Source organism: Sciurus vulgaris (assembly GCF_902686455.1).
Source record: "Sciurus vulgaris genome assembly, chromosome: 15".
Taxonomy (NCBI): Eukaryota; Metazoa; Chordata; class Mammalia; order Rodentia; family Sciuridae; genus Sciurus; species Sciurus vulgaris.
The window spans coordinates 25,476,774-25,488,767 of NC_136476.1; the positions used below are offsets into that span (position 1 = coordinate 25,476,774).

Genomic DNA, 11,994 nt, shown 5'->3' on the forward strand with positions numbered 1-11,994 from the left:
GGAATTGATTAATTGATCAATTGATTAGAATCCCTACAAATTAAATGAAATTTCATTTAAAAGATCTATGATTTCATAATATAAGCATTGTTTTGTATGTGATTAGGAACAAGACCAACAAAACGGATTATTCCATTTGCTACTTATTTATCCAAATCTAGTCAGGTCAGAACATTGTCAACTAGGAGCCCCACTTCCAGAAACCATGTCTTGATTTGGGATCTGGAAACCAAGACTCTGAAAGAGGTTCACTCAGTTTCCCTATGAGAGAAAACCATTCCACTGTCAAAGGAATAAAAGCTTAACAGAAGATTTCCTATTTTGAATTGTGAAGAGGGCAGACTGGTGGTTGGAACAATCCACAGAAGAAAAATCAAGTGAAAGTTCAGACCTGGTGATTTGAATCTTAACTTTGAACAGCAGATATCTATGTTATCTAGTTTAATTTGGGAATTTCTTTACCCTTCATTTACAGTTTTGAAAGAGTTCAAGTTGAGCCTGGAAGTATTCTGGAAACCACTAGTTTTTATAGACAATGGAGGAAAAAATCTATCCTCAGGAACGAAATGGTTTTTAGGGAGCCCTTGCTCTCTTTTCAGCCCTTTATATATATAAAGGTATTTATATATATCTCCAAATCTCCTATCAGGTGCATGTCTCCAACAAGAACAATTGTCATTGTTTAATGTAGGGAAGCACACACTTCGGGGCAAGGTAATAATAAACACACGGGTTGTGTAAAAGGGTTCCTAAATATAAACCCAAAGGAGAGTTAATGTTGTTTGGATGTAGCCACACAGACATGGCAAATTGCCCAAACTTGCAGAGGATCATACTATATCTCATAAGACCCTGCTTGCAGGAATACCAGAATATCCAGCAAAATCAGTAAGACTTGCACAAGGATATTCTGTGGAAATGAACAACTGGACAATGAGCTATGTGATACCTGATCATATGCCTGCATTGGATTGATGTCATGATTTCTTCACTGTATAAATTACAAGCTCTGGGCAGAATTGGATGGAATGGCTGGTTGACACTCTAACTGGACCCTACTTAATTGGTTCTACTTTACTGGGCAGATTACCTCCCACAGTCATAATCATGAATGTCCACAGACTTTCAGAAATGTGAGTGGAGAGAGGGTACAAAGATTTGCAACCAAAGTACTGAAAATCAAAATTCTGTCCATGAGCAAATGTGTTATACCTTCTCCCCTAAATTCAAAGTGCAATATAGCCTTTGCTTTCATTAAGAATAAATTTTGGGGGCAGGAAGTGCATTATATAAATTGTCATTCTTCCTCTCTTCCTCGCAAATATAACACAATTGTGACTAGTCAGACTCACTCTCTCATAGGGGTGGGCACCACCACACCCAGCTCAAGATTCAGTCCCCATACTGGTATTCCAGGTCTCTGACACTGATACTTCACTGGGGTCGTGTTGTTTATATTGAGTTCTGTGCAACCGCCTTCAAACTCACTGTATGGGTGGTATTGGGAGTTTCTCCGGGCAACTCCGGAAACTTGGGATAGGAAGATAGGAAAGGGGACAAGCCTGGAACCCTGGGCTTTTCTCACTTTACGTACTGGGGTTTTGCAAACATTTCTGCGGGCACAGGGTTAACCGATTCTGAAGGATGGGAAAACCACTAGTGTAGGAAGAAGAGCCAGACGACTTGAAGACCAGGACTTGTCGTTTACTCTGCAGGAGAGTAATTTCCCTACTCTCAATAATCATCGCGGCACCGCCTACCTCACAAGGTCCTTATGATGCCGAGGCATCTCCACAAGTACGGCTGGCCCCTGACCTGAGCGCGGTTCCGAAAGTCCCCCGCCAGGCGGGGCCCACGCGACCTCCAACCCCGCCGCCCGGAAGCGGCCCCGCCCAAGGCCAGCACGCTTCCGCCGGGACTTCCGCCCCGGACGTCCACCCGCCGAGTTGTCAGTTCTGCGGCAAAGAAATGGAGCCCCACCTGGCTGGCCAGGAATCCCAGCAGGCAAACCTGGAACTTGACTCTGTCGGCCACGATTATTTCTCCGCCGGCCAAGATTTGGACTCTCTCTACCAAGAACTGGACCTGGACTCCCTGAATGAAGATCTTTCCCTCGCCACGCCAGATGCCACGGCGGAGACCTCTGTGGGCACATATGAACTTCACCCAACCTCTGAACCAGAAGACCTAACCGAGGCCGAGCAAATGGAGCTCAAATCAGAGCTCATTAAATTAGAGGCGGAAATCTTCACCCTACGCCAAGCATTGGCAGCCAAAGAGAGGCGCTGTGGAGAGCTCAAGAGGAAGTTGGGCCTCACGGCCCTGGTGGGTCTGAGGCAGAACCTGTCCAAGAGCTGGCACGATGTTCAGATCTCCAACGCATACATGAAACAGAAGACATCAGCTGCCCTGTCCACCGTGGGCTCTGCCATCTGCAGGAAGCTTGGAGACATGAAGAAGTCGGCCACGTTCAGATCTTTTGAAGGTCTAATGGGGACAATCAAGTCCAGAGTGGCAGGAGGCAGAGAGCTTGGCAGTGACTGCTTTCCTTCTGCAGCAGGGAGTGGGGATGATCCGCTCCCGGTTCCAGCGAATGAGGATGATAATATCCCAGGGCCTGGAGATCATCTACTCCCTTTTGTGGAGCCAGAATGAGCCCTTAATTAACCTTGCCTGGCCAGCAAACCAACGCAAGAACCCCCTTCCCTCATCACATTTGCAAATCTGCCCAGCAAATACAAGAAACCCAACCACACTGGTAAAGTTAATTCAGGAAATGGACAGAGTTCCGTTTTAAGAAAAGAAGTGCCCATTTGTACGTAGATACTTGCTGCTGTTAGATAGAGAACCCTAAGTTTTGTACCTAGTTATTTTACACTAAAATTTGTAGATGAAATATATCTCTATACTAGCTTTTCTGGGGTTGGGTTTAATGGAGAGGACAATGACTCCAAAGGGGTCTTCGGCTGAAGCCTAAAATCTCTTGAAAAACTAGTCTATTAGAAGACCAAAGTAGATTTCTGTTTAGGAAATAGGTATAGGGAAAAGGTATGAAATAATCTATGGCGTTTTCCCACTCTCCATCTCCTTTCTTTCCAAAGTCTCAGAAGGAACACAGTCACCTTGAAAACTTCACCTGGCCTACAACTTTGATTTTACTTTACTTTTTGCAGTGCTGGGCATCAAACTCAGGCATTATGCATACTGTGCAAATGCTTTGCCTCTGAACTACATCCCCAGCCCTACAACTTTTATTTTTTTTTAAATAATAAAGAACACTCCATCTTTTCTGAGACTCCCCCAGGAAGGAGAAAAAAATAGTAGTAGTGGACTAATTGTTACAGTAATACTGTAAGTTTTATAAAACTTAATTTTTTTTCAAAGCTCCAGATTCAACAAAGCAACTCAACTTCGATTTAGGAGATTACTATTTTAGACCAAACTAATATGCAAGTTTACTTTGACTTGTGCTTTTTAATCTCTTTATATATTAAGTGAAGATTTTAAAGTATAACCCTTATTAGTAGCATGTCTATACCATAGGAGCATGCCACCTAAAAGGAAGAGAATTGCATTTCTGTTCTGCAGCAATTCCCAGTTAATGACCACATTCAGTTGAGGGGCTGGAGAGAAATAGTATGGCCAAATATAAGAAAGATATTATGATATAATATCATATATGATATTATATATATCCTACTCTGCTGAACTCCAAGTCTGCCCTTGTTTTTAGCTAACCCCAAATGAGAAGTAGACCCAACCCTCCTGGAGTTGTTAGATCAAAAGGAATTTGGTTTCAGTTGTTCAAACTTTTTGATATCTGATTTTCACAAAGTTATTTTTTTTTTAGGTTTGTATTTTTTTTCCTTTTCTGTTTTCAAAATGCCAATGAGTAGCAACTTCTTTCTTCAATCACACTACCTGAAGTTTGCATCTTACTTTTAGCAAAGTGCCTTAAACCTTTCTTTTCACAAGTACATTTTAACAGCCCTCTAGTTCCTCTAGCTTAAGAAGGTGATCCAGTTTTATTGATTACTGAGTGCTCCCCTATGTTCCTTGGTTTTTCTACAATGAAAACAAATACGGCTATAAATGCAAAAGCACTTGGTAAACTGTAAAGTCACTGATGTATCCCAACCTACAAATTTCTGAAAACAAATTTTTGCTAGAATTAAAACAAGATATATAATTATTTTACATACTGTGTTTTTCTAAATTTGTTATGTTTATCAACCGAAATAATTTCCTGTACTGGAGAACAAGAGGAAAACCTGCTTTGAGTAAAAAGTTAAAATGATACTGGAGTCCTAAGCCAGAGGCCTGACTGGAGTGCCAACAAATCAGGTCCAGTCACTACCCCAAAAACCAAACAGAATTGTTAACAGTGAAAAGGATGAAAAGAACTTTTAATCAGTGTAGCTACACCAGGAAGACGAGGAGATCCATGTCCTCAGCCCTGTCTTTGAGGGACAGACAATGACTTTGAGATTTTACAGATAGGGGAACAAGGGCAGGAGTTGGGGTTCGCATAGCTAGAGGCTTTGCACAGCTGCCAAAGCAGGTGATCTTGATCAAATGTGGTCTGATTTATCATTATCTTGGTCTAGGTCAGGTGGAGCCTTATTAGGGATAAGGAAGTTGCTATTGGCTTGGGAATTGTTTCAACTCATCATAAGATAAACCTGTTGATCAGATCTACTGTTCCTTGAACCCAAGGTGACTCAACAAAGGAGACATGCAAAATGGAGGCAGAGATGCAGGCAAAAGTGAAGAGTCTAAGTCCTTGTTATAAGAGCAGTTCAACAGTCAAAGGCTTTAATCTTATATTTCAGAAAGATGTGTGTATATGTGTACAATCTCAGACTGACATAGACCCAAACTAAAATGTGCTCTATTTTGTTTAATAATTGATAAAAATACTATAACAATTTCCTCAATTTTTTTTGAGACAAGATTTCACTATGTTGTGCAGGATAGGCTCAAATTCACAATCCTCCTGTCTCAGTCTCCCAAATAGCAGGTATTACAAGAATGTACCTCAGTGCCTAGTATGAGAACAATAAAGCATATATCTATTTTTGTTGATCATTATATTTCTATGTCTAGCTTAGGGTAGATAATAAATTCTTGTTATATCAATGAACTAATATTAGATACTTTAGATACCAAGTATCTTGAACTCAAGGGATTATCAACAACATGAACTGGTTGACAATTCCTCCTGCTTTTTAGCAAAAATATTTCATTTATTCACAGCAATTTTAATATTCAAAGATAATTTGAGACCCTACTATCATCAGGAGCTGTGCCAGGCCCAAAAGGCACAGAAGTTAATTTCACATAGTCTATCCTCTCTAGAAACACTCAGATTTTCAAAGACAGTTCACTACAGTAGGTGCTAAAAATAGAACTGTGTGCTAGAGACGAAGGAAGTCCTAAGGAAGGGGTGTTCAACTTTGCCTTGGTAGGTCAGTAAATACTTCATAGAAGCAGAAAGTCTTAGAGACTAGGGGGAGTTTGCCAGACAGACAAGAGTAGAACATTCCAGACAGTGTCCAGAGGAACTGAGTCATGATGGAATGTATAAATAAATATCCAAGAAATACCAGTAAGTCATCAAAGGTAGAATGGGAAAAGAAGTGGTGAGAACGGAAAAATAAACAGGGGAAAAGTCATAAGTAAATGGGTTTATATGTCACCTCAGACATTAGTATATAATCCTGTAGGAAATGGAAAGAATGAAGCACTTAAGTAAAAGAGTAACTGTCAAATTTGTGTTTTAGATAGATTGCTCTGGTCACTAGAGAAATAGATTGAGACATATTCAAGAGGCAGAATCTCCCAAGTCAGGAACCCACTGCATGGAAAAGAGATAGAATTTGCAAGATAATAAGAATGTAAAATTAATGAAGCTGGAGCTGGTTCATTTTGCTTTGGGTTCTTTATTATTTCAGCATAACTGTATCCATGGCCATGGGTACCAAATAAAATGCCACCACAAACATGTGGACTTTGATTCAAATTTTTTCTTTAAATTTCCCATCTTTCCTAGAAACTTCTTTTTCTGCCCTTCACATCCATTTGTTCTCCTTAATCTCTACCCTGTCCACCTTCAGAATTCAATCACCTCTGCTCAGCTGGGCCTATTTGGATTGTGTAACCTAACTTCAGTGTATTTTAAGTTTAACTTGACCCCTTCAAGATGCAATTTCCAATAGTTCCTGGAATGTGTGCACACCCAAAAATGCCCATTACAAAGTTGACTAACCCCTGAGACCCCTACGTAGGAAGGATGTTGAACAAAATTGCCCAAGGCTTTCAGTTTTCTTGTGCTTTCATTGCCCATATAAGTGAAGGGTCAGAATAGAAGTTAGAGTAAAAGTGCTATGATCTGAATGTCTATATCCCCCCAAAACTCATATGTTGAAATCTTAGCCACCAAGATGATGATACCAGGAGGTGGGACCTTTGAGGAGGTGGTTAGCTCTCATGAATGGAATTGTGCCTTTATAAATATGCACAGGGGAACTTATTTGCCCTTTCCACCATGGGAAAACCCAGTGAATGAGAGAACAGAAAGAAAGAAAAGAAGAAACAATGAAAAGGCACTACCTATGAACCAGGAAACAGGTCCTCACCATATAGTAAATCTTATTCCTTGAACTTGGGCTTTTTTTAGTCTTAGGAACAATGAGAAATTTCTGCTGTTTGATAGTCACCAAGTTGTTTAATATTTTGTTATTACAACCTGAATGCATTAAGACACAGGATTGAAAGTTTTATCTCCCATACATCACACTCTGTGCTTCCAGCCAGGATGGGGTAGATTACCAAGGCCCATATTCATTAGCATCATATATGCCCCAACAGAATGCTAGCATAACTTCCAGAAAAATTCATCAGCAACTTCTGGGGGCTGCTCTGCTTCTGCTTCCTGATCCATCAAAATGCCGAATTCCAAATTTGAGAGAAACTACAATTATCACATACTCCATGCTCCTGACATTCAGAGTCACCACTAACCCAGAACTGTGCAGGTCTTCTGACAGTATAGGTAATAAGTTTGGTGGTCTCACCCATCAAGGGCACAATGATACAATGTGTTGATTCTGCCAAGGAATGGGATCAGTGGCATCTGGACCACAGAATTTCAATTTCTTGCCCATGAACTCAAATGCAAGAAAAAAAGAATGAGCACAATTATCAAAATACCTATAGAGAGAGGATTTTGAGAATATGGTGGTATAGGAAGCACAACAAATATGTCTCCCCTTTTACACAGTTTTGCCTACAGAATCAGTCTGATTTAAATATTTTGGAACTCTAGAATCTACTGAAGGTTTGAAATTCTCAGGGGAGGGCTTAGACTGTAAATTGTGGCTAATTTCAGTCAATTTCAATTCATAGCACTGTGGCAACTACCTCTCCCTAACCCTGTGGCAGGCAGCTATGCATTTGTTACTGAAGCAACTTGCACACAGCTTATGGGAGCCAGAGTTGACAAGAGGGACACTGACCTTCAAATACCAAATACCTGTACTCTAATCATTGATTGCTGCCTCTGATCACAGAGGTGCACACAAAGAGGTGTGCAATCAATGTTCTTTGTTGCAAGCAACTCTTCCTCTGACAAAAGTGACTTCCAGGGGGTTAAATGGGTCAGTGCTCTTTTATTCACCACTCTTATTTTGTTTTCTTTTTCTCTGTTTGGGAGCCAGACATTAAAGACTAGTACAATAAAAAAACAATGGCATGTGTGGCAGAAATTAGAAAATGATTGGACATGCCCACAGAAACACTCTAATAGTCCTGAGAAGACCTTAAGTTTTCACCTCAGGCTGAACATCAGCACTAAGATAGCCTGTGACAATCAAAAATAAAATAAAATGATGATAAATAACAACAGAGAGAGAGAGAGAGAGAGAGAGAGAAATTAAACCCTGAGGAAGAGAGGGAATCTGATTTCCAAAGTTACTACATTATAGATCCAAATGTTCAGTTTAAAAAAAAAAATCCCATAAGGCATATGAAGAAACCAGAAAATATAGCCCATTCAAAGAATGACAATGAACCAAAGAAATTGTCCCTTAAAAAGAACTAATGGCAAATGTAAAGACAAAGTCTTTAAAACTGTCTTAAGGAAGCTCACAGAACTAAAGGGAGATTGGGAGAAATTGAAGAACATGATTCATGAAAATAAAAATAGAAGCATATGTAAAGATAGAGGAAAAACCTAAAAAGAAATCAAAACAATTCTGGAGCTGAAAAATACAGTAAATGAGCAGGATATGATCCCAGCTATTCGTGAGCTAACGCAGGAGGATCATTTAACTCTGACTGAGCCCAGCTTTGGCAACATACCAGTCACCACCAAAACAAAAAACAAAACAAACAAACAAACCAAAAAAAAAAAAAAATAGTAACTGAAATGAACAATTCAGTAGAGGGATTCAAAGGCAGATTTGAGCAGGTAGATAAAAGTATAGTTGAATTTGAAGAAGAAAAATGAAAATTATTGAGTCTAAGAAACAGAAAGAAGAAAAGATTGAAGAACAGAGCCTAAGGAACCTGTGGGATATCAAGTCAACCAATATATACTATGTGGAAATTCCAGAAAGAGGAGGAAGAGATTGGGGGGTAGGGAGAGAGAGGAATAGAGAAACTATTTTCTGAAATAATGACTGAAAACGTCACACATTGATGAAATACATGAATATAAATATCCGAGAAGCCCAAAAATACCAAATTAGATGAACTCAAAGATATTCACACTGAAACATATTATAATCAAACTTTTGAAAACCAAAGACAAAGAAATAATCTTGAAAGCAGTAAAAAAGAAGCAACCCATCACATTTAAGTTCTCCTTAAATAAGCTATTAACAGATTTCTTATTAGAAACTTTGGAATCCAGAAGGCAGTAAGTGCTAAAAGAAAAATAACCTACCTAATAAGAATTCTATGATTAGCAAAACTTGCTTCAGAAATGAAGAAAATTTAAGACATTCCCAGACAAAAGCAAAGGGAATTCATTAATACTATATATGTTCCCTGCAAAAAAATCATTACTACTATATGTTCCCTGTAGGAAGACCTGCAAGGTTAATTAAAATCCTGGGTAGCAACTGAAAGCCATAAAAAGAAATAAAGATATCAATATAGATACATACATGGACAATTATAAAAGCTAGTATTGTTGTAACAGTGGTTTTTAACTCTACTTTTTGTTTTATACATGATTTTTTAAAGAGATGGGGGTCTCATTTTGCCAAGGCTGGCCCAAAATCTTGGGCTCAAGTGATCCTTCTGTCATAGCCTCTTGAGTAACTTAGAACTACAGGCATGCCACCATATCTAGCTTTGTTTTCTACATAATTTAGGAGATTAATACATTAACATTTTATTAGTCTAAAAGCTAGTATTATTGTAGTTTTGTTTTGTAACTCTAGTGTTTATTTGCTACATAATTTAAGAGACCAATACATTTAAACAAATTATCAGTTTATGTTTGGGAGCACACATATATAACATGGTAATTCTGCAACATTAACAACTAAAAGAGTTAGGGACAGAACTGTAAAAGAGCAGTTATTGTATGTTACTGAAGCAAAACCAGTATAAATCTAAAATACAGTGTTACTTCAGATCTTAAATGTAATGCCCACGGTAACTACAAAGAAAATAGCTAAAGAATGTACACAAAGAGATGATAAAATGAGAAAGGAATTCAAAAAATTTACTACAAAAAAATCAGCTAAGCAAAAAAGAAGACATTAATGCAGAATATGAGATTTTAAAAAATAAGCTATGGGCTAGGGTTATAGCTCAGTGGTAGAGCACTTGCCTAGCACATGTGAGGCACTGGATTCAATCCTCAGCACCACATAAAAATAAATAAATAAATAAATAAATAAATAAATAAAGGCCCACCTAGAACTAAAAAAAATTGTTTAAAAAATAAGCTATAATGCATGTGCAAAACAAATAGCAAATTGAAAGTAGTAGAGTCCTTCTTACCAGTAATTACTTTTGTTGTTGTTCTAAGCACTTTATTTTTCCTCATTTTTATCAGTGCATTGTAGTTGTACATAATACTGGGATTTGTTGTTACATATTCACAATATAATTTGTTGTTACATACACACAATATAATTTAGCCAATACAGTAATTACTTTAAATGTAAATTGGCTAAACTCTCCAGTAAAAACAAAGAAACTGGCAAAAAGGATAAAAGTATATGATCTATCTATATGTTTCCTATAAGAGATTTACCTTAGATCCAAGGACACAACAGAACAGAAATGAAAGAATGAGAAATGATATTCCATGCAAGTAGCCAACAAAAGACAGCAGGGGGCTTCTGAAGATGTAACTCAGTGGTAGAGCACTTAACTTGCATGTGTGAGACCCTGCGTTCAAACCCCAGAACTGCAGGGAGAAAGAGAGAAAGAGAAAGTAAAGGGGAACAAGGGTGTCTATACTATTATCAGGCACAATAGAATTTAGATTAAAAAACATTTACAAGAGACAAAGAATGATATATTTTAACAAAAGTTTTAATACAGAAAAAGATAATTATAAACATTTATCTACTTAATAACAAATCATCAAAAATTATGTAGTAGAAACTGACAAAATTAAAGGGAGACCATCTAGAACTGTCTAGACAGTTCTACAATAATAATTAGTTCTACATTAATAGTCAGAAACTTTGATACCTAATTCTCAATAATGGATGGAATAATCAGGTAGAAGACACATGAGCAAACAGAGAACTTAGCACAATAATCCATCTTGATCTAATAGACGTTTGCAGAACACTCTACCCAACAACCAGCATACACGTTTTCAAGATACACATTTTCAAGTGTACACCACACATTTTCCAGGATATATTATATGTTGGGCCACAAATGAAGTCTCAATAGGCTTAAAAATATGGGCATCACATAAAGTATTTTCTCTGACCACTACAGGATGAAGTTAGAAATCAATAACAAAAGTAAAACTGAAAAATTCATGAAGTTATGAAAAATAAAAAACATACTCTTAAATAATCAATGTATCAAAGAAAAAATTACATCAGGAGTTATAAAAATTTTGAGACAAATGAAAAACAACACGCAACATACCAAAACTTATGAGAGACAGCAAACGCAGTGTTCAGTGGGAAATTAAGGAAAACAACAACAACAACAAAAAAGTATGAACCACATTTGCAGCAAACAGAAGAAAGAAAATAATAAAGACTAGCACAGGTAAACAAAATAGAGGCTACAAAAATAGAGAAAATTAATAAAACTAAAATTGATTATTTGAAAAGATTGACAAAATTAACAAAGGTTTAGCTATATGTACTAAGAGAACAGAGTCACTAAAATAAGGAACAAAAGTGAAGACATTATCACAGATTCTACAGAAATAAATAATTGTGACAGAATACATCAGTAAAGTAGATGATAGAAAGTAGATGATATTGAACAAATTCCTAGAAACATAAAAACTACCAAGAGCAAATCACAGAGAAAGAAAATATGAACAGTAAGGAGGTTGGCACAGTAATCAAAAATATCCCAACATACCACAGAGATACAGTCACATCAATGTTCATAGCTGCTCAATTCACAATAGCCAGATTGTGGAACCAACCTAGATGCCCTTCAATTGATGAATGGATAAAGAAACTGTGGTATATATATACAATGGAATATTACTCAGCCATCAAGAATGATAAAAGTACAGCATTTGCAGGCAAATGGATGAAATTGGAGAATATCATGCTAAGTGAGATAAGCCAATCTCAAAAAGCCAAAGGACGAATGATATCGCTGATAAGTGGATGACGACACATAATGGGGGATGGGAGGGGTTAGTGTCAGGGTTAGAGTTAGGGTTACGAAGGGGGGGCAAGAATGGTTGAAGGAAGGAATGTATAGAGGGAAAAGAGGGGTGGAAGGGGTGGGGGAAGGGAAAAATACCAGAATGAATCAAAT

At 37.7% G+C, this 11,994-nt stretch overlaps 1 protein-coding gene across 1 annotated transcript; it reads left to right on the top strand.

Annotated features, from left to right (window-relative positions):
* Positions 1 to 1,968: 1,968 nt before the first annotated feature.
* TPD52L3 (TPD52 like 3) lies at positions 1,969 to 2,699 on the top strand (the record flags this gene model as incomplete). Its single annotated transcript, XM_079112178.1, has 1 exon — positions 1,969 to 2,699. The coding sequence occupies one exon, from the start codon at positions 1,969 to 1,971 to the stop codon at positions 2,653 to 2,655; it is 687 nt and encodes a 228-aa protein (XP_078968304.1). The 3' UTR covers positions 2,656 to 2,699.
* Between the last annotated feature and the right edge of the window lie 9,295 nt (positions 2,700 to 11,994).